The sequence below is a fragment of the Lactuca virosa genome, chromosome 8 (genome assembly GCF_052849685.1).
Source record: "Lactuca virosa cultivar CGN04683 chromosome 8, Lactuca_virosa_CGN04683_v6, whole genome shotgun sequence".
Classification (NCBI taxonomy): domain Eukaryota; kingdom Viridiplantae; phylum Streptophyta; class Magnoliopsida; order Asterales; family Asteraceae; genus Lactuca; species Lactuca virosa.
The window spans coordinates 387,195,809-387,215,083 of NC_136433.1; the positions used below are offsets into that span (position 1 = coordinate 387,195,809).

The 19,275-nt window shown below is 40.2% G+C and overlaps 1 protein-coding gene and 1 non-coding gene across 2 annotated transcripts; one reads left to right on the forward strand and one right to left on the reverse strand.

Moving 5' to 3' along the window:
• Positions 1–12,341: 12,341 nt before the first annotated feature.
• Positions 12,342–14,366, forward strand: LOC145131980 (uncharacterized). The gene is made up of 2 exons (XM_079066622.1): positions 12,342–12,886; positions 12,974–14,366. Exons 1-2 carry the CDS (start codon positions 12,342–12,344, stop codon positions 14,364–14,366), a joined length of 1,938 nt encoding a protein of 645 aa, XP_078922748.1.
• LOC145135019 (small nucleolar RNA R71) lies at positions 12,726–12,832 on the reverse strand. Its single transcript, XR_013719500.1, has one exon. It is a non-coding gene; the product is annotated as a small nucleolar RNA R71 (small nucleolar RNA).
• Positions 14,367–19,275: the final 4,909 nt, after the last annotated feature.

Below are 19,275 nucleotides of genomic sequence, written 5' to 3' on the forward strand. Positions count from 1 at the left end.
ACTCCTCTGTTCTCAAGATATCTATGCGGACAAACACATGGAACACAATCATACTTATTGTCCTGCAATTTGTTTCCCAATTTCCGATTCATCTGACATAGAACATAACTGAACACATCAATTTAGTTCTGACCGAGCCTGGCACATACGTCAAAACAGAATCATCGATGGGCCCAATATATCACTTTTAATCCTCTTAGGATAAAAGGAACAGATAAACTTCGACATTATATGCTTGTAATAACTACTCATCAAATCATGCACAACGACACGTTTTATAACATCAAGTTACTGATGCGTTTTCATGCCATCAATGCACAACCAAATCGTAGTCAACAACTCATATATCTTGGTTTGAAGACTATATGATATTATCGTCTCATAATTACTCGTGATAAATTTCATGAAGTAATTCAGGTGAGCGCGGGTTGAATCAAATACTCAAATCTTATTTCACGAGCACTCATGAATGGTGCAGCACACTTTTGCTATGTCTAACTCCTTAGACAATCTACAAGCCAACTCATGACAGTCTTATTTCATACTTACTTCCAACGTATGATCGACTGTGGATAGTTTGAATAATAATAATAATAAATATAATTATTATTATTATTCTGGAAGTCAAAATATGCAAAGTAAAACAATAGTAAATAATTGACACAGGACAGTAACTTTACTTATAAATAAAACTCCTTTTATTCAATCATCAAATGTCAATTACAATTTAGCTATTACAAGTTTCGATTGATCTAATTACTAAAACTAATATCGTCCTTTAGCCCAATGCTCCTCGCATACTGCAAGTGCCTAACCCTAGTTAGTCTCTTTGTAAGAGGGTCTGTTGGGTTGTCCTCTGACGATATCCCCTTTACCACGAGGTGTCCTTCTTCTACTTGATGTCTTATGAAGTCGTACTTTCTGTCGATATGTCTGGATCTACCATGATCTCTCGGTTCCTTGGTTAAGGCAACCGCCCCTTCATTATCGCATAAAATCTCCACAGGCTCCTTTATGGATGGAATTACTCCAAGGTCTCCGACGAAGTTTTTCAACCATATTGCCTCCTTAGATGATTTACTTGCTGCTATGTACTCTGATTCACACGTTGAGTCAGCTACAGTCTCCTGCTTGGAACTTTTCCATGTCACTGCTCCTCCATTCAGGGTAAACACCTAGCCCGAATGAGAGCAGAAATTATCTCTATCGGTCTGAAAGCTGGCGTCACTGTACCCTGTCACTCTCAAGTCATCACTCCCACCGAGGGTAAGGACCTAATCCTTAGTCCTCTGCAGGTACTTAATCATTTTCTTAACTACAGTCCAAAGAGCTTTACCATGATTTCCTTGATATCTGCTGGCCATGCTCAAAGCAAAGGCCACATCAGGGCGAGTACAAGTCATATCATACATGATCGAACCAACTGCGGAAGCATATGGTATATGACTCATTTCTGCTATCTCAGCCTCTGTACTCGGACTCTGAGTCTTAATCAGTTTGGCGTTGCTTTGGATAGGTAAGTCACCTTTCTTGGAGTTCTTCATGCTGAAACGCTTCAACACCTTGTCCAAGTAGGTACTTTGACTAAGTCCTATTAGCCTTTTACTCCTGTCTCTCAATATCCTTATCCCGAGGATGTAAGCAGCTTCGCTAAGGTCCTTCATAGCGAAACACTTCCCAAGCCAGGACTTAACCTCCTGCAAGGTTGGGATGTCATTTCCTATGAGCAGTATGTCATCTACATATAATACCAGAAAGCTCACTATACTCCCACTAGCCTTGACGTATACACAAAACTCATCCTCTCTTCTCGAGAAACCAAACTCTTTAACTTTCTCATCAAAACAAATATTCCATCTGCGAGATGCTTGTTTCAATCCGTATATGGATTTCTCAAGCTTACACACTCTATAAGGGTACTTTGCATTGACAAAACCCTCTGGCTGACTCATGTAAACATCTTCAGCCAACTTTCCATTAAGGAAAGCGGTTTTGACATCCATTTTCCATATTTCATAATCATGAAATGCAACTATGGCCAACATAACCCTTATAGATTTAATCTTCGCTACTGGTGAGAAGGTCTCATCCCGGAGTTTGAGTAAAGCCCTTCGCAACCAGTCACGCCTTATATGTGTGTACTTTCCCATCCATGTTGGTCTTCTTCTTGAAGATCCATTTGTACCCGACTGTCTTACGACCCGGTACATTGTCTACCAAGTTCCAAACTTGATTGTCATACATGAACTGAATCTCGCTGTCCATAGCCTCTTTCCATTTTGCAGACTCGGGGCCTGTCATGGCTTCCATGTAGTTATTAGGTTCATCTAAATTTACCAGTGTGCTATCACTGATAAATGTATCACCTTCTGTAGTAATATGGAAACCATAAAACTCAGGTGTATTTCTAACTCTACTGGAACGCCTCAGAGGTAAGGACTCGTAAATTAGATCAACTGGAGTTTCCTCCTCAGGTTGATTGCTAGTGTTTGAGGTGCCTTCACCGCTTGACTCTTGAAGCTCTTCAAGGTCAATTTTCCTCCCACTGTTTCCTTGGCATATGAGTTCTCTCTCACTAAATACTCTTCTCCTTGCAACGAAGACAACATTGTCACTCGTTCTATAAAGGAGATATCCAAAGGATTTCTGTGGGTAGTCGATGAAAATACATCGCTCACTCCAAGGTTCGAGCTTGTCGTGAGTTTCTTTTCTCACAAAAGCCTCGCAACCCCAAACTTTAATGTGGTCTAATGTGGGAACTTTCCCTAATTGTAACATCCGGATTTCCAGGTATCATAATTTAAGTATTTATTTTTGAGTTAAGAAGAGGGACTCGACGAGTTGACGCCTAAACTCGTTGAGTAGGATCGCGAATGATGACTCGGATTAATGAATGGACTCGACGAGTCCGCGCAGTTGGCAGAAACCCTAAATCTTTGGGCATGAGCCCTATTTAAAGGCACTTATGGCCTTCAATTGCGGCTACCTTTCCAGAAGAGAGAACCCTAGCGAGCTTGAGTGTGTAGAGTGAGAGGAAGAGCTATCTTGAGCTATTTGGTGTGATTTTGGAAAAGGAGGAGAATAGTTCTAGCAAGAAGGACCAGAGGAGGTTGTTGTTCTGAGTTAGTCAAGCAAGGAGCTTCATTCTGAGGTACCAAATCGAACCCCTCTTCTTCCCTATTGTGTAGATTCCATTTTTGGGGTTAGGGCTTGAATCACTTCATTTTTGGGGTCTTGAATGCATCAAATCCCTCTTCCTAGTTGTGTTATAGATCTGGACCTTTCTAGGTCCAGAGAGCCAGAAAGTATGAAGCTTTAGTCGAGTAATCATAGGGTTTTGAAGCTAGGAAGCATTAATGGGCTTTCTATGGTATATAATGCAAGATACACCATGCATGGACACCAAGTTCAGACCTTCACGTGATTTTTGGGTGTTAGAAGGCCAGATCTATAAGTTAGAGAAACAGATCTAACCTCAAAATGTCAAATGAGTGTTGCCATGGAGGAAACTCACCGAGTCCATAAGAGGACTCGACGAGTCGGATCGGGTTGCCCCGCGATTCATGATCAGTGAGTGGTAACCCGTCGAGTGAAAGGTTAACTCGACGAGTCGAGTGAGGCCTTAGGAGGATTCAGAGGACACGCATGGACTCGCCGAGTCACCCAAGTGCACTTGACAAGTCTGGTCAAAGTTGGACCGTTGACTGGAGTTGACATCTGATGACCTTAGGGGTATGGTCAAACTGATTCATGAGAGGCCATGGAAGGGTAGAATGGTCTTCTACCCATTCTTTAGAGATGAGAACATGAGGAGAATATTGATTAGAGATATTATCATTTTGATAGGCGGAGGCTAGGTCGGGGATATTGTGCACGAGAGTTTGCTAGACATCGTACGAGGTGAGCTTTCTCACTATACATTACCTAGAGTGGTATCTATGTGCAGACCGGAGAGTCTTATGTGTTATGTGTATGTTTGAGATTATGTGCATTGTGATATATGTATGCTATGTGACCGGACCGGAGGGTCCAACGACTTACGAGGCCAGAGGGTCCTCGAGTAGACCGGACCGGAGGGTCCAACGAGTTAGACCGGACTGGAGGGTCCAACGAGCGACGGGACTGGAGGGTCCCGCTGAGACACATTGACCGGAGGGTCATACCGAGTTATAGCCTCGAGTGGATTATGTGCTGTATGTGGTGTTTTGGGGAACTCACTAAGCATTTACGCTTACCGTGTTATGTGATATGTGTTTCAGGTACTAGCGAGGATCGCGGGAAGGCGTCGGCATGATTTGTACACACTGACAGAGGATTTTGTATTTGAGATTCTGGGATATGTTTTACCGTGATAACATTTGATACACTTGAGTTGAGATGATTTATATGAGATATGTTATGTTTGAAAAATGAAAAATTGTTTTAAATTTTCACGTCGTTACAGTCCACATCTCGTGAGGTGTTTTGGAAACCTTTTTGGTAGGGACTAGATTAAGGATATGGGCGGCAGTCTCTAAGGCATACCCCCAGAATGAGATAGGTAATGAAGCTCGACTCATCATGGAACGAACCATGTCTAGAAAGGTTCTATTTCGCCTCTCAGCCACACCATTAAGCTATGGTATCCTAGGTGGCGTCAATTGTGAAACAACTCCACATTCCTTAATATAGTCAAGGAACTCGATACTAAGATACTCTCATCCATGATCGGATCACAGCATCTTTATCTTCATACCCAATTGATTCTCCACTTCTTTCTTAAACTCTTTGAACCTTTCAAAAGTTTCCTACTTATGCTTGATTAAGTAAATATACCCATATCTACTATAATGATCAGTAAAAGTCACATAGAAGCGGTTATCATCCCTTGTGACGGTTCTGAATGGTCCACACACATCAATGTGTATAAGATCCAATAGACCTTCACCCCTTTCACAGGTACCAGTGAAGGGTGACTTGGTCATCTTTCCAAGTAAACAAGATTCGCAAGTGTCATCCGACTTTAAGTCGAATGACTCCAAAACTCCATCCTTTTGGAGTTGGGCTATGCGCTTCTTGTTGACATGTCCAAGATGACAATGCAACAAGCATGCCTTATCCAAATCATTGGAAGAATCAATATTCAACACATTATTTCCTAAGTTATCTACAACCATCACAGTTTCATATATATCATTGCAAGGTAATACTTCAAAATAAAATACACCATTACAATAAGCATATATACCACCATTTTCATTATTAAAAGAAAAGGTAAAACCTTGTTTATACAAACTGTGAAAGGAAATAACATTTCTCGCCATATCGGCCGAGTAACAACAATTATTCAAATCTAAATTTAAACCATTACTAAGCAATAAAGAATAAACTCCAATCTTGGTCACAGACGATACTTTCCTATTTCCCATGATTAAGTTTATCTTCACGTGCTCCACATCCCTACTTCTTTTTAGTCCCTGCAAATCAGAACAAATGTGAATACCACAACCTGTATCAAGGACCCAATAATTAGCATGTGATGAGTTATTAGATTGAATAGTGTAAATACCTGCAAAGGAGGGTTTTTTCTTCCCATTCTTAATGTCCTGTAAGTACTTGGGGCAGCTTCATTTCCAGTGCCCTTTATCATGACAGTGGAAGCACTCTGCTTCTTTCGGATTGGAAGATGGATTAACAGAACCAGCCTTGGTCCCACTAGAAGAGGATCCATCAAGAGACTTTCCCTTGCGTCTCATGTAGGGAGCCTTCCACTTCTTTCCCTTTCCATGTCTGATTGCCAGAACAGGGGCATAAGTAGTTGTAGGAGTAGACAAACCGACTTGCCTTTCAGGTTGCTTTTTGCAGTCTTAAGAAGGCCTTGAAGCTTGCTAAGAGTGACCTCCTCCTTATTCATATGATAAGTCATACGAAACTGATCATAACAAGAAGTTAAAGAGAGTAGAATAATATCTATGGCCAACTCTTCATCAAAATTGACATTCAATTTAAGCAAGCGGTCCACGAATCTATGCATCTTTTGCAAGTGGGCTGTGATGGGTTCACCATCCTTCATTTTGGTTGTGATCATGGAGGCAATGATCTCATACCTCTCCTGTCGAGCACTCTGAGGGTATCTTTCCATAAAATCATGATACATTTCAAAAGGATAGTAGTCCTCATAGGACTTTTGCAGCTCAGCAGTCATGGTTGAAATCATTAGACACGACACCTTTGTCGCATCCCTCTCATGAGTAGTGTGTTCATCGATTTGTTTAGGAGTAGCAGTGGTGACATCAATCTCTTTGAGCTCTTTATCTAGGACATATTCTTTGTCCTCATAGCGAATAGCCATTCTGATGTTTCAAATCCAGTCATTGAAATTCGAGCCATCAAAAATGAACCTCGCACACAGGTTCATGAGGGAGAAAGAGCCTGAAGGGATTGGGTTGGAAGCATTGTTTGGGATAGACATCTGTAAAAGAATAAGAACAAAGTTTAGATTAGATGATTGTCCTTAATATTACACCCAATATGAAACATTAAGGCTAGAACCCAACACAATATTCTACAATTGCGAAGAGGGATGTCGTAATCCAATTGTAAAATATTTGAAGGTAGGTAAATGACGATTTACCAATTTCCACCATGAAAAACGAAATAGATTATTAAGTTTTAATTGGATTTGAAATTCCTAGATCTTTGAGATTCATTGAACCTTTTCAATGGCATGTTTAAATCTCGATTGTGCCCTTCAAGTTTGTGACTGGGATGTCGAGGATCACAAACAAGGAGTGAATAACCATGCAAATTACCTTGGTACACCCAATGTTACAAATCACCTAATAAATGTGTCGGTTAACCACACACGCTCCGTTGATCTACGATTAACACCAAGTTACCCTTTGCTACACATTGTCAGTCCCAGATTAGTGTGTCGGTTAACCACACACGCTCCACTAACGACTTAACAAGGCACAAAGTGTAATTTCATGGATTAGCACCATTTCACATTTTTCCTAAAGTAACTAAGATTGAGAATTTTAATAAAAGTTAATATGACATCCCTAGTTTCACGGCCAGAAAAGACTGATTTTGTTTATGCTTTATAAAAATCAGAGTACCCTTTTTAATAAAAATGTTGCGGAATTTGTTCCCAGAAAAACATGATAAATACGTTATCAAAGCATTTCCGAAGAAATGTATTTTATTTATTTTAAAACATTGGGATGTCATCGTCAATACAGAAACATAAGCATAAACAGAACTTACATCCGTTATGACTAGTGATTTATATCTCCTTAATCTCTCAGTGTAATGTAACTTCATATCGACTCCTGTGATACAAATAAACTGAGTGGGTCAGGTTGGGAAACCTGGTGAGTACATAAGGTTTTCAACCCACAATAATATAATTATTATGTCTAATCATCAAACAATTAACCCAATTACCCATCCCCATTCTCTTCTTTAATCTTAAGGATCTACCCTAAGAGTCGGCTATTCTTCATTCATTCATTCCTAAGGATTGTCCTAAGGAATAGGCACGAAGTCCATCGTTGCCTATGACACAGCTGTCAAGCACATCTGCTAGTTCTATCACTTAGGCGCAACTGCCAGAATTGTGACATTCTCTATGAGGCGCGACTGTCGGTATTGTCCTTCGGGCACAGCTGCCAGGGTTATCTCGTTTATTGACAGTATCATTTTCGAGAGTCCACTCGCAATACATGTCAATGGGTTTTTAGAGTACATCGGTGAACACAGCGTTCACAACACCTACAGGTTGCGAGCCTGCTAATGTTCCTCTGGACTGTCTAGAATAGTCCGTGGTTGTCATCCATACTCTGCTAGATGACAGGGCCAACATTTGGGTAAAAGGCTTCTCACATCGTCCACCTCTCACCCTCACCTCATGGTCTATTTCACCTCTCACCTCATCATTCGACTCATATTTCATCTACCCATATTTTACCCAACATATTTTGTAGATATAAAATACATATACAGTTTAAATAATTTAAAACATGTATAAAATCGTTCATCCAGCATAGACAGCAAGTATTCAGACAATATGCACACATAGCACGTAATTTATATTAAATACTTCATATTTATGTGTAAGATGAAAGTAACTATGCACTCACTTGTTAAAGTGACGATTCCAAACTTGGGCTGCACTTCGCTTCTAACGATTGTATTTTCCTCCGACGAAACCTAGTATTATTACCACTAGATTTTAGTCTAATATTTACCGTGACTAATTATTAGTCTTAGCATTATTATTATTATATAAGTGTTTAAACAATATTTTCCAACCATTTTGTACAGACAGGGGCCAGAAATAAAACACCGGAGGGCAGGACCATTTTGGCATATAGCACTTCTGAAATCCAACAACCCTATGAGGCCCTTTAAACCAGAGTCCCCGTACCGCGAGTGGTTAAAAGATATTATAACGACACTTATATAACTCATAATAATAGCCCAAATACTTATTATAAGGTCCTAATAACATTACTATATTTATACTAACGATAGGGTAGGCGTAGCTCATTTACAACGGGTTTTATCAAAACCGGGCTTCGCCGGAGCAGCGTTCCCGAGCCGAAAGTCTCTTTTCTCGGGCTTCGGCAGCCTCGGGGCTTCCTTCGGGTGTTAGGGGGTTTACCTAGGCTTAGAGGGGGTTTTGGGGGCTAGAGAGAGAGTTTAGAGAGAGAGAGAGAAGAGGTTGGAATGGTGTGAAGAATGAGGGAACCCGGCACCTCTATTTATAGACTGGAATCCTACTCTACTCGTCGAGTAGGAGGTCCTACTCATCGAGTCCATGGCCAGGTGTCACCATCTGGTGGCTTGCCTTGGGGAGAAAGCCTTGGCCCATATTCAGCCACGTCACCCGATTTCGCACAGCACCCTGCCAACTTCTAAACCCCGTAACTTTCGCATACGAGCTTCATTTTCGATGTTCTTTATATCCACGTGTAGGTAAAAACAAGATCTACAACTTTCATTTAGACTCCGTCGGCTAATTCTCGACCGATCTTAAATTTAACTGTAGGAGGAGATTAGACTGTTAAATGACCACGAAGAATTTGTAACTCCTTCATACAGACTCCGTTTTCGTATGTCTTTTTGGCATTGAGTTCCTATTAATGAGATATTCAACTCTCATTTAGGTTGTGTAGGCCAAAAACCGCTCGAACTAAAATTCGAGTTTCGGGCCGTGCACTGCTATGCCAAATCTTAGAAAAATTCATAACTTCCTCATATGAAGTCAGATTTGGGCGTTCTTTTTTTTGTATGTTCTCGATTTAACGTATTATACAACTTTTGTTTAGATCACTAAGGCTAAAAGTCACTCTATCGTAAATTCACTGTTTACGCTTTCCGGTGTCATGCCGGTTTTGCCGTAAAACTTCGACGGGCCATAACTTTTACGTTATAACTCGGATTTCGGCGTTCTTTATATGTACGGAACCCTTGAGACGTATTCTAAAATTTTGGTTACAATTATTTATTCTAAATAATCTTTTGTCGAAAAGTCGTTTTCGACCCCTATTATCTCTAAATTGACTAGCCCGGATCTACGGGCGTTACAATTATCTCCCCCTTAGGATGATTACGTCCCGGAATCATCAATGAAATAGGGCTCACATGATGACTCCATACGTTATCTTTTCATCCTAAGTAATAACCGTAACTTTGATGTTTCTTCGAACGAGTATCTAACTCTAAGACTTCCTGACTGCAGGCGGTGCCTGATCTTGGACCCGCTCTCTATCTCATGTTAGACTTCCAATCATGATCTTCATGTCACGATCTCGATCTTTATTGGAGACTCCTTCTTTAACAAACTTAAGATAAGTTTCTTCCTTCGACTATCATAATAGACCGATGAGTCATGTTCTAATGACCTCTCATGGTATGATGCATTGCTTGGACTCATGTCTTTTAGAGTCAAATTCCAGAACAGACTATACCTTCCTTCATGTTCTAATCATATCTTAAATGGTAGCATTTCTAGCTACAAGCAACTATCGCAATACCTCTACCGATCGCTTTGATTATCTTTTATTTCAATCTTCCGGCTTAAGTCAGATGTTACATCAAACTTGGTTCTCCGAACAACGTAACATACTCCTCGTAGTCAGACTCAATTCGATATGACCACTAGGGTCAGAATAACAACAATCTTCTTAGTCGTTACCGAAACAATGGTAACGACATACTTGAATAAAATGGTATCAATTACTAGCTTCTTGGTAACCTTGTGACTTTCCCTGATCCAAGTGTGAGTCATGTGCTTCCGGTAGTATAGGCCTCTACTACCATTCACACCTACTCATACTCGTCCCAAGTATTGTCTCGCAGTTTTCAAGTCATTATCACAAAAAAAAAACGATTTTTAACACTGATATGTGCATATTTATACAACATACATTAATATTTTAATTACTTTTATGCCCTTAATAGAACAAAAGATACTTAATTTTCTATGAATTGTGTTGTAGGGACTAAAAGACTTGTTTGGAGCAAAAAGGAAGTTGGAAGCTGGATTAAGGAAGCTAGAAGATGGAAGATTGAACCAAAGCAATAAAATGAAGAAAAATACACCCAACACGTCGTGGTGATCCTACCACGACGTGGCGTCTTGAAGATTCCCGATCAGATTCGATGACTTGGAGATTACGAGATAAACACAATCACCACGACGTGGTGCCCTGCTTTCGGGAAAAGTATAAATATCTCACATAAACCTCCGAATGGGAACTTTTGGCTCTGGAGAATTTGAAGCTTTTTGAGGAAAAGGCACCGAAATTAAGCATTGGAAGCAAGGAATTCAATCACAATCATTAGAAGGAGGAGATCAAAGGCAACTAAACTCTACTTTTCGATTTTTCATTAGGAATAGCTATGTCTTTACTTTTGAATCTCGATTTTATGACTTCGTTTGCTGAAATCATGAGCTAAACACTCATGACTTTCGTTTAGCTAGGATGAATTGACTAAACATGGTTGATTTCATAGTTAGGATTTAGTTATTTGGTTATTTGTTGACTTTTGCTTATTAAAGAACCTCAAGTACTTTTGATAACTGCTTTTTATCTGCTTATTGATGAATTTGATTAGGTTAGAATGACTATTCTTCTTAATTGAATTTCAATCTTATGATCTTGTGATTTGCAAAATTATAGGACTAGAGTTTTGATTAAAACCTAGGGTTAAGTAGAAAAGTGGGTAAAAAAGTATAGGAGCCAATATATGGCGATAAATCATATATAAAATTGAATCAATAAATTTAATTGGTCAATTAATTATAAGTCTAAGCAACTCGAACCGAACACTAGTGAACTTGTAAGTTTGTCTGCTTGATCACCGAATAAATAAGCTAGTTTGCTAAAGGATTAAATTGGTGAATACCAATTTGGTCATTTTAGGAATCGGTAGCCAAAGAAACTAAATCCATTGCACTTCTATGAAACAACCATAATAACAACAAATCCGAAGCTGAACGAAAGTCTCTTTCTCACCTTGGTAATTCATACTTGTTACTTGCTTAGTTTTAGTGCTAGTTTTATTAAGTGAATTTTTGAGTTAGTTTAGTAAATCAAGTATCTAGTCTTGCAAAACTAGGAAAACAACCCCTCTTTTAATTTAATTATTAATTAGTCAATAGTAAAATAAAGCAATCTAAACACCGTTCCTTGTGTTCGACACTCATTCTTACCATTGCTATACTATTGCATGATTAGGTACACTGCCTAGTGTGTTTAATAGTCTAGTAAAGTAAATTACTTTTATAAATTAACTTGAATAAAATATAAGCATATTAAATTACACATCAAGTTTTTGGCGCCGTTGCCGGGGAACGGTTCAGTTTTAATTACTTTATATTGTTATTTTTAGGACGATTTTTTGTTAGAGTTTCGTTTTTAATTTTTATTTTAGTATTTTCGTATTTTAGGTTCACCACGTCGTGGTAATTTGTACCACGTCGTGGTATAGCTACTGTAGGAATTTTATTTTTCGTTTTTTTTCTTTTACGTGTTTTCTTTGTTTATTTGCAGATCGTTTGTGACTAGAGGAGGAAATACATATTTGATCCCACCACTTGAAGACCCGGAAGCTACTTTAAGGAAGAACAAAGACAAAACCGTTGGAGAAACCGCAACATCGAAGAACTCACCTTTGAAGAATCTCAAATCTGTGTTTACCAAGAAAAGAGAAGTAAATCAGGAGGATCCAGCATCCCTTTGGCGGACGAAGACCCGAAGAAAGAGGACACTGAATACGAAACAGAAGGAGACGAAAAAGATCTTACATTTGATAACGAAAGTGACCTAGAAGACGAACCCGACAACACCATGGCTAACATTGACGAAGTTCCCATTGGCGAGTGGAAGAAGAAGATGCGTGAAGATACCGGCCCAGGACTCGTGCAACCCGCGATTCCGGCAAATGCCAACTTCGAGCTTAAGGGCCACATACTCTCACAACTTAAGGAACTCCCATTCTACGGTAAGGATCACGAAGACGCGTACAAACATCTAGAAGAGGTCAACGACATAGCCGACTACTTCAATGTTCCAAATGTGGCTCGCGAAACTGTATTGCTTCGTATGTTACCCGTTACATTCAAGGGGGCCGCGAGAGATTGGCTAAAATCACTTCCTCCCGGATCCATTACTACTTGGGCCAAGATGAAAGAAGAATTCATTGATCAATTTTTCCCACCCTCAAAGATAGCGAAGTTGAAGAAAGCCATAGCCAACTTTGAGCAACAACCTGGAGAGTCACTTTATGAGGCGTGGGAAAGATACAAGAGTTTGTTGAGGAACTGCCCACATCATGATCTGAACAGTCAACAAGAAGTCTCCATTTTCTATGATGGAGTAAATGTGACAACTAGGCAGTTCCTTGATTCTCAAGGACCACTCACAAAGAAGGCACCCCCGGTGATAAAACAGCTAATTGAAGAATTCTCTAAACACTCTAGAGAATACCATAATCCAAGGAATGAATTAGCAAAGGGATCGGTTAATGCTGCTTCAGAGGATAAGGCGGCAGTTTTTGCAATGTTGCGCAACATGGATAGGCGAATGACTAAGATGGATCAAACAATCCATGCTATTCGGGTTGGGTGTGAAAATTGTAACGGGCCTCATTTGACTAGAGATTGTGACCTTGATGAAAATGGAAACCGGAAGGTTCAAGCTTTCTACTCGAGCGGTGATCGTTTTGATGACAATTGGAGAAAACCCAAGAAAAATTGGATACCTTATGAAGAATACAAAAAGGCTAAGGAAGAGAGATATGAACAAAAAGGAAGATGGTTTTACCAAAAAGAGGAACCACAAGCTGAAAAGAAATCTGACTTGGAAAATATGATTACCCGATTTATAGCCGCTTCCGAAAAAAGGCACGAAGGAGCTGAAGTAGTGATAAAAGAACAACAAGTATTCATGAGGGAACAACAAGAGACAATGAGAAATACACAAGCACTGGTTAGAAATCAACAAGCTTCAATCCTCACTATAGAGAAGCAACTCGGGCAACTAGCGAGCCAATTAAATGAAAGATCACCGGGAGAACTTCCGGGAAATACCGAACAAAACCCAAGAGGCGCTCTCATTCAAGCCATCACCACTAGAAGCGGGAAAATTATCACTCACTTAACCCCTATTGACGGAAACGAACCAGAAGCGGAACAGGAAGGACAAGAAGAAAATAAAGAAAACGAGTCTGGGCAATCGCCACGACGTGGTGAATCTGCCACGACGTGGCAAGACACTGAGAAGAAAAATACCGAACCGGTGAAGCCATATCGTCCACCACTTCCCTTCCCAAGCAGAGCAATTCAAGAGAAGCATGTTGAAGATTACCGGAGGTTTTTAGATCACATAAAATCTCTTGAAATCAACATTCCATTCCTTGAGGCTTTAGCTGAAATGCCTACATATGCCAAATTTCGCAAGGACTTGTTAACAAACCGCAAGAAGATGGAGGGGCTATCTAAGGTAGTGTTGAATGAAACTTGTTCTGCTGCTATGTTAAACATGCTACCAAAGAAGATGGGGGATCCAGGAAGTATAACCTTGCCATGCCAATTTGGAAATCTTGCAACTAATCATGCTCTAGCTGACTCGGGAGCAAGTGTTAACTTAATGCCCTATTCGTTTTTCAAGAAGCTCGACCTTCCCGAACCAAGACCGGTCTGCATGCTTATTCATTTGGCCAATAAAACTATGACATTTCCAAGGGGTATTTGTGAGGACTTGCTAGTGAAAGTTGACAAGTTCGTTTTCCCCGCAGATTTTATTGTTTTGGATATGGAGGAAGATGAGCAAGTCCCGATCATTATTGGAAGGCCATTCTTGAGCACCGCCTGAGCTTTAGTTGATATAAGGGAATCCAAGCTTACGTTACGTGTTGGAGAAGAAGCGGTGACTTTTGGTGTTAATCGGACGATCAAACATTCAAGGATGAGTGATGATACGGCGTTTTCAGTTGATGTGTTGGATGAAGTACTGGAAAAAGAGATAGCAGGTTGGAAAGAAAAAGAAAATGAGGGATTTATGGTGCTTGATGAAGGAAATTTTGATCCCGAACTCGACCTACAAGAATTGGAGAAGTTATTGGAAGAAGGCGAGTACAATGAAGCAATAAAAGAGACAAAAGAGGCAACACGACGTGGTGAGGATGCCACGACGTGGCAAAGTTTTTATTCACGATCTGGAATTAAAAAACCATGACACCACGACGTGGCAGGATCACCACATCGTGGTGGCTGACGCAAAACAAAAACTCGAGCTGAATGCCCTTCCCGAACACCTGGAGTATGCATTCTTAGAAGAAGAACAACAAAAGCCAGTAATCATTGCTTCTGACTTAGCAAAACACGAGAAAGAAAGCCTAGTTAAAGTTCTAAAGAAGAGACAAAGTGCCATTGCATGGAAGATCACTGATATCAAGGGGATTAGTCCAGCCTATTGTTCTCATAAGATCAATTTAGAAGAAGGAGCTAAACCCATAGTACAACGCCAAAGAAGACTCAACCCAAACATGCAAGAAGTAGTTAAAAAAGAGGTGGTGAAACTATTAGATGTTGGTATCATTTACTCAATATCTGATAGCACATGGGTGAGTCCAGTACATGTTGTGCCAAAGAAAGGAGGAATGACAGTGGTCACCAATGAAGCTAACGAGTTGATCCCAACAAGGACAGTTACCGGGTGGCACGTTTGTATTGACTATCGAAGGCTTAATGATGCAACATGCAAGGATCATTTTCCGCTACCATTCATCGATCAAATGCTCGAGAGGTTGTCTGGTCATCTTTATTATTGTTTCCTTGATGGTTTCTCGGGGTACTTTCAAAGTCCAATTGACCCACAAGATCAAGAGAAGACCACTTTTACATGCCCAAGTGGAACATTTGTATATAGACGCATGCCTTTTGGGTTATGCAATGCACCAACCACTTTCCAAAGGTGCATGATGGCTATCTTTCATGATATGATCGAGAAGTTTATGGAGGTTTTCATGGATGACTTCTCGATTTTCGGGTCCTCTTTTGAAGATTGTTTGTCCAACTTGGATCTAATGCTAGCAAGATATGAGAAGACCAACCTTGTTCTCAATTGGGAGAAGTGTCATTTTATGGTGAAGGAAGGGATTGTGTTAGGTCACAAGGTCTCAAGGATGGGGATAGAGGTGGATAGAGCGAAGGTTGATAGTATAGCCAAATTACCACCTCCAACAAATGTCAAGGGGGTAAGAAGCTTTCTAGGCCATGCGGGATTTTATAGGCGCTTTATTAAAGACTTTTCGAAGATCACAAGGCCCTTGACTCAACTTCTTTTGAAGGATGCCCCATTCAACTTTTCTAAAGAATGTCTTGATGCATTTCATTTGTTGAAGGAAAAGTTGATTACTACACCTATTATGATAGCTCCAGATTGGAGTCTTCCTTTTGAGCTTATGTGTGATGCTAGTGACTTTGCGGTGGGAGCTGTTTTGGGACAAATAATTGACAAGCATTTTCAGCCTATCTACTATGCAAGTAAGACCTTGAACCCAACACAAGAGAACTACACTACTACAGAAAAGGAGCTACTAGCAGTTGGTTTTTGCATTTGATAAATTTCCCTCATATTTGGTTTTGTCAAAAACCATAGTTTTTACCGACCATTCTGCCCTTAAGTATCTTTTTGCTAAACAAGATGCTAAGCCAATGTTGATTCGTTGGGTGTTGCTGCTACAAGAATTTGACATTGAAATACGAGATAAAAAGGGGATGGAGAACGTGGCTGCCGATCATCTATCGAGATTGCAAAACCCGCACTTGGAGGAGTTAGAAGAAAACAAGATTGGAGATGAATTTCCCGAAGAATATTTATTGGTTATAGCAGGAGAGATTCCATGGTTTGCAGATATAGCTAACTATTTAGCAAGTGAATACATTCGAAACGACTTGACCCGCCAACAAAAGAAGAAATTCTTTTCAGAAATTAAGTATTACTTTTGGGATAAGCCATACCTCTTTCGTAGTTGTGTTGATGGTATGATAAGAAGATGTGTATTCGGGAAGGAAAGTCGTGAAATCTTGAAGCATTGTCATAGCGGGCCCACCGGAGGACATCATGGAGCGCAATATACGGCAAAGAAGGTTTTTGATTTGGGTTTTTATTGGCCTACTATTTTTAAAGATGCTACAAAATTTGTCAAAGAATGCGATTCATGCCAAAGGTCGGGAAACATTTCATCACGAAATGAGATGCCCCAAAATAGCATTCAAGTTTGTGAAATATTTGATATTTAGGGAATTGACTTCATGGGACCTTTCCCAATGTCAAAGGGAAATAAATGCATATTGGTAGCAGTTGATTATGTATCCAAATGGGCGGAGGCACAAGCATTACCCATGAATGATGCTCGAGTAGTGGTACGTTTCCTCAAAAAGTTATTTTCAAGATTTGGAGTTCCAAAGGCTCTAATTAGTGATCGAGGCACCCACTTTGCAAATGATCAGTTAGCTAAGGTGTTGCAAAAATATGATGTCCACCATAGATTTTCAACATCCTATCATCCTCAAACAAGTGGGCAAACTGAAGTTACAAATCGGGCATTGAAGAGAATATTAGAAAGATCGGTTGGAAGTAATAGAAAGGAGTGGTCAGATAAGCTTGATGATGCACTTTGGGCGTTTAGAACAGCTTTCAAAACACCTATTGGTACTACACCATATAGGTTGGTTTATGGGAAGATTTGCCACTTGCCAGTTGAGATAGAGCATAAAGCATTTTGGGCTTTGAAGATATGTAATTTTGAGCTAGATGAACTTCGTGCCAACCGGTTGATGCAAATGAATGCCCTTGAAGAACTTAGAAACGAAGCCTACACAAGTTCTTTGATTTATAAAGACAAAACTAAGAAGTGGCATGATATAAGGCTTAAGGGTAATAAAGAGCTCCATGAAGGACAAAAGGTGCTACTTTTCAATTCAAGGTTGAAACTTTTTCCGGGTAAATTGCAAACAAGGTGGGACGGGTCATTTGTTGTCAAACAAGTTTTCCCACATGGAGCTATCGAGCTTATTTCCAGAGACGGGACCCCTTTCAAGGTTAACGGGCATCGAGTGAAGCATTACGAGGAAGGAATGCCAAGTGAAGAAAAGGAGGGTGAAATCGTCAAATTCACACGAGCTGAAACAACGTAATGTGGGAAGGAGTCCGGCTCATGACTCCTCAAAAAGAAGCGCTTGCAGGAGGCAACCTGTGGTTTTGAGTTTGCATTTTCTTTCCTTTTCTTTTATTTTCTTTTATTTGTTTTTAGTTTTATTTAGGTCTTTATTATCTCATTCTTCTTATTTATCTATGAATTCGTCATGGGGTGTGGCATAAAACGAGTGTGGGGTGAGTATTTTTAAGAGTTTTTAAAATAAGAAAAAATTTTACCCACCACGAGGTGGTGATATTTTTGCACACGAAATTAAGACGAGCAAAAACCTCGACACCACGAGGTGGTGGATTTTCCACCTCGTGGCGACTAAACTTACAGCCGTTATTTTTAGGTTTTCGTCCAAAGTCAAAAACATTTTTCTTTTTACTTCACCCTCACTTTCTGGTCGCGCCAGCCTCTCCCACGAAGAATTCTCCATCCTTCCATTCGATTTCTTGCATTTTTCTCAAACAAGGTATGTTTTTCTAGTGATTTTAGTACTCTTAATCATCTATTAAGGTAGTATAGAGCATCTATTTGAACCTAGGGCCGATAATTTTGAACCTAGGGTTTCGATTTTTGCAAAAATCGGACCAATTTTTGCATGTTTTAGTCCCTGATTTTGCTACCATTCTACTCCATTTCATCTACTGAACAAACCCTGAACTTGGATTTAGTTAATATGGTGTTGAAATTAGATCGATTTGAGCAGTTCACGTCACAGTGCCGACGCCACGACGAGATCGTCGTGGTCCTCGTCGTGGTGACTGCTATGACAATTTTGTTCTTCTGTTTCGATTATAATAATGCACATGGGTTGTTTGGTTGTTCTTTTGTGGTTATTTTGCAGGAATGACTAGCAGGTCCAGAAGAAGTCAACCCGTTACTCGCGAGTTTCCATGGTATTCTTTTCCACGGAATGTTGCACCTGAGACACATGCACGTTGGACTGTTAAGCTTGACTTACTCAAGAAAAGAGGTTGATTGGCACTGGATTGGAAGTTCGGGTTTGATGGAGGCTATGGAGCCTTACCTTGACAAGGTATTTAATGGATTGGAGACGCATTTTTGAGATTCAAGAGGTGGTTTACAAGGAGTTGGTGTATGAGTTTCTTGCCACAGTATCTTTCGCAAGAAAAGACGGGATATATGTGGATGATAATCTTACTTTTTGCCTTGGAGGGGAAAGGCGTTCCTTAAGCCTAGCTGATTTTGCACTACGGGTTGGCATCTACCTTCCAGCTGAAGTCCATACACCATTGTACCAATAATTTATAGCAGCCTCCATTAGGAACATCGAAGGGTTCAAAGCAGAGGACCATTGGCATTCTATTGCTGATGGGGTTTACCACAAGGCTACTGCACAGGAAAGCGACATCCGGTCGCCAATTCACCGCCTCTTACACCGCCTGATCACTAATACCATAAATGAACGTCGGGAGCGGGATAAATGTCCCACTGTGGATGTTTTATTTTTGTGGGTTCTCACCTCAAATGAGGTTTATGCTGATTTACCTTTTCACCTAGCTGAGTTCCTTACAGTTCGGGCAGCCAAGGACAGGCGTGGGTCCCCGCTTT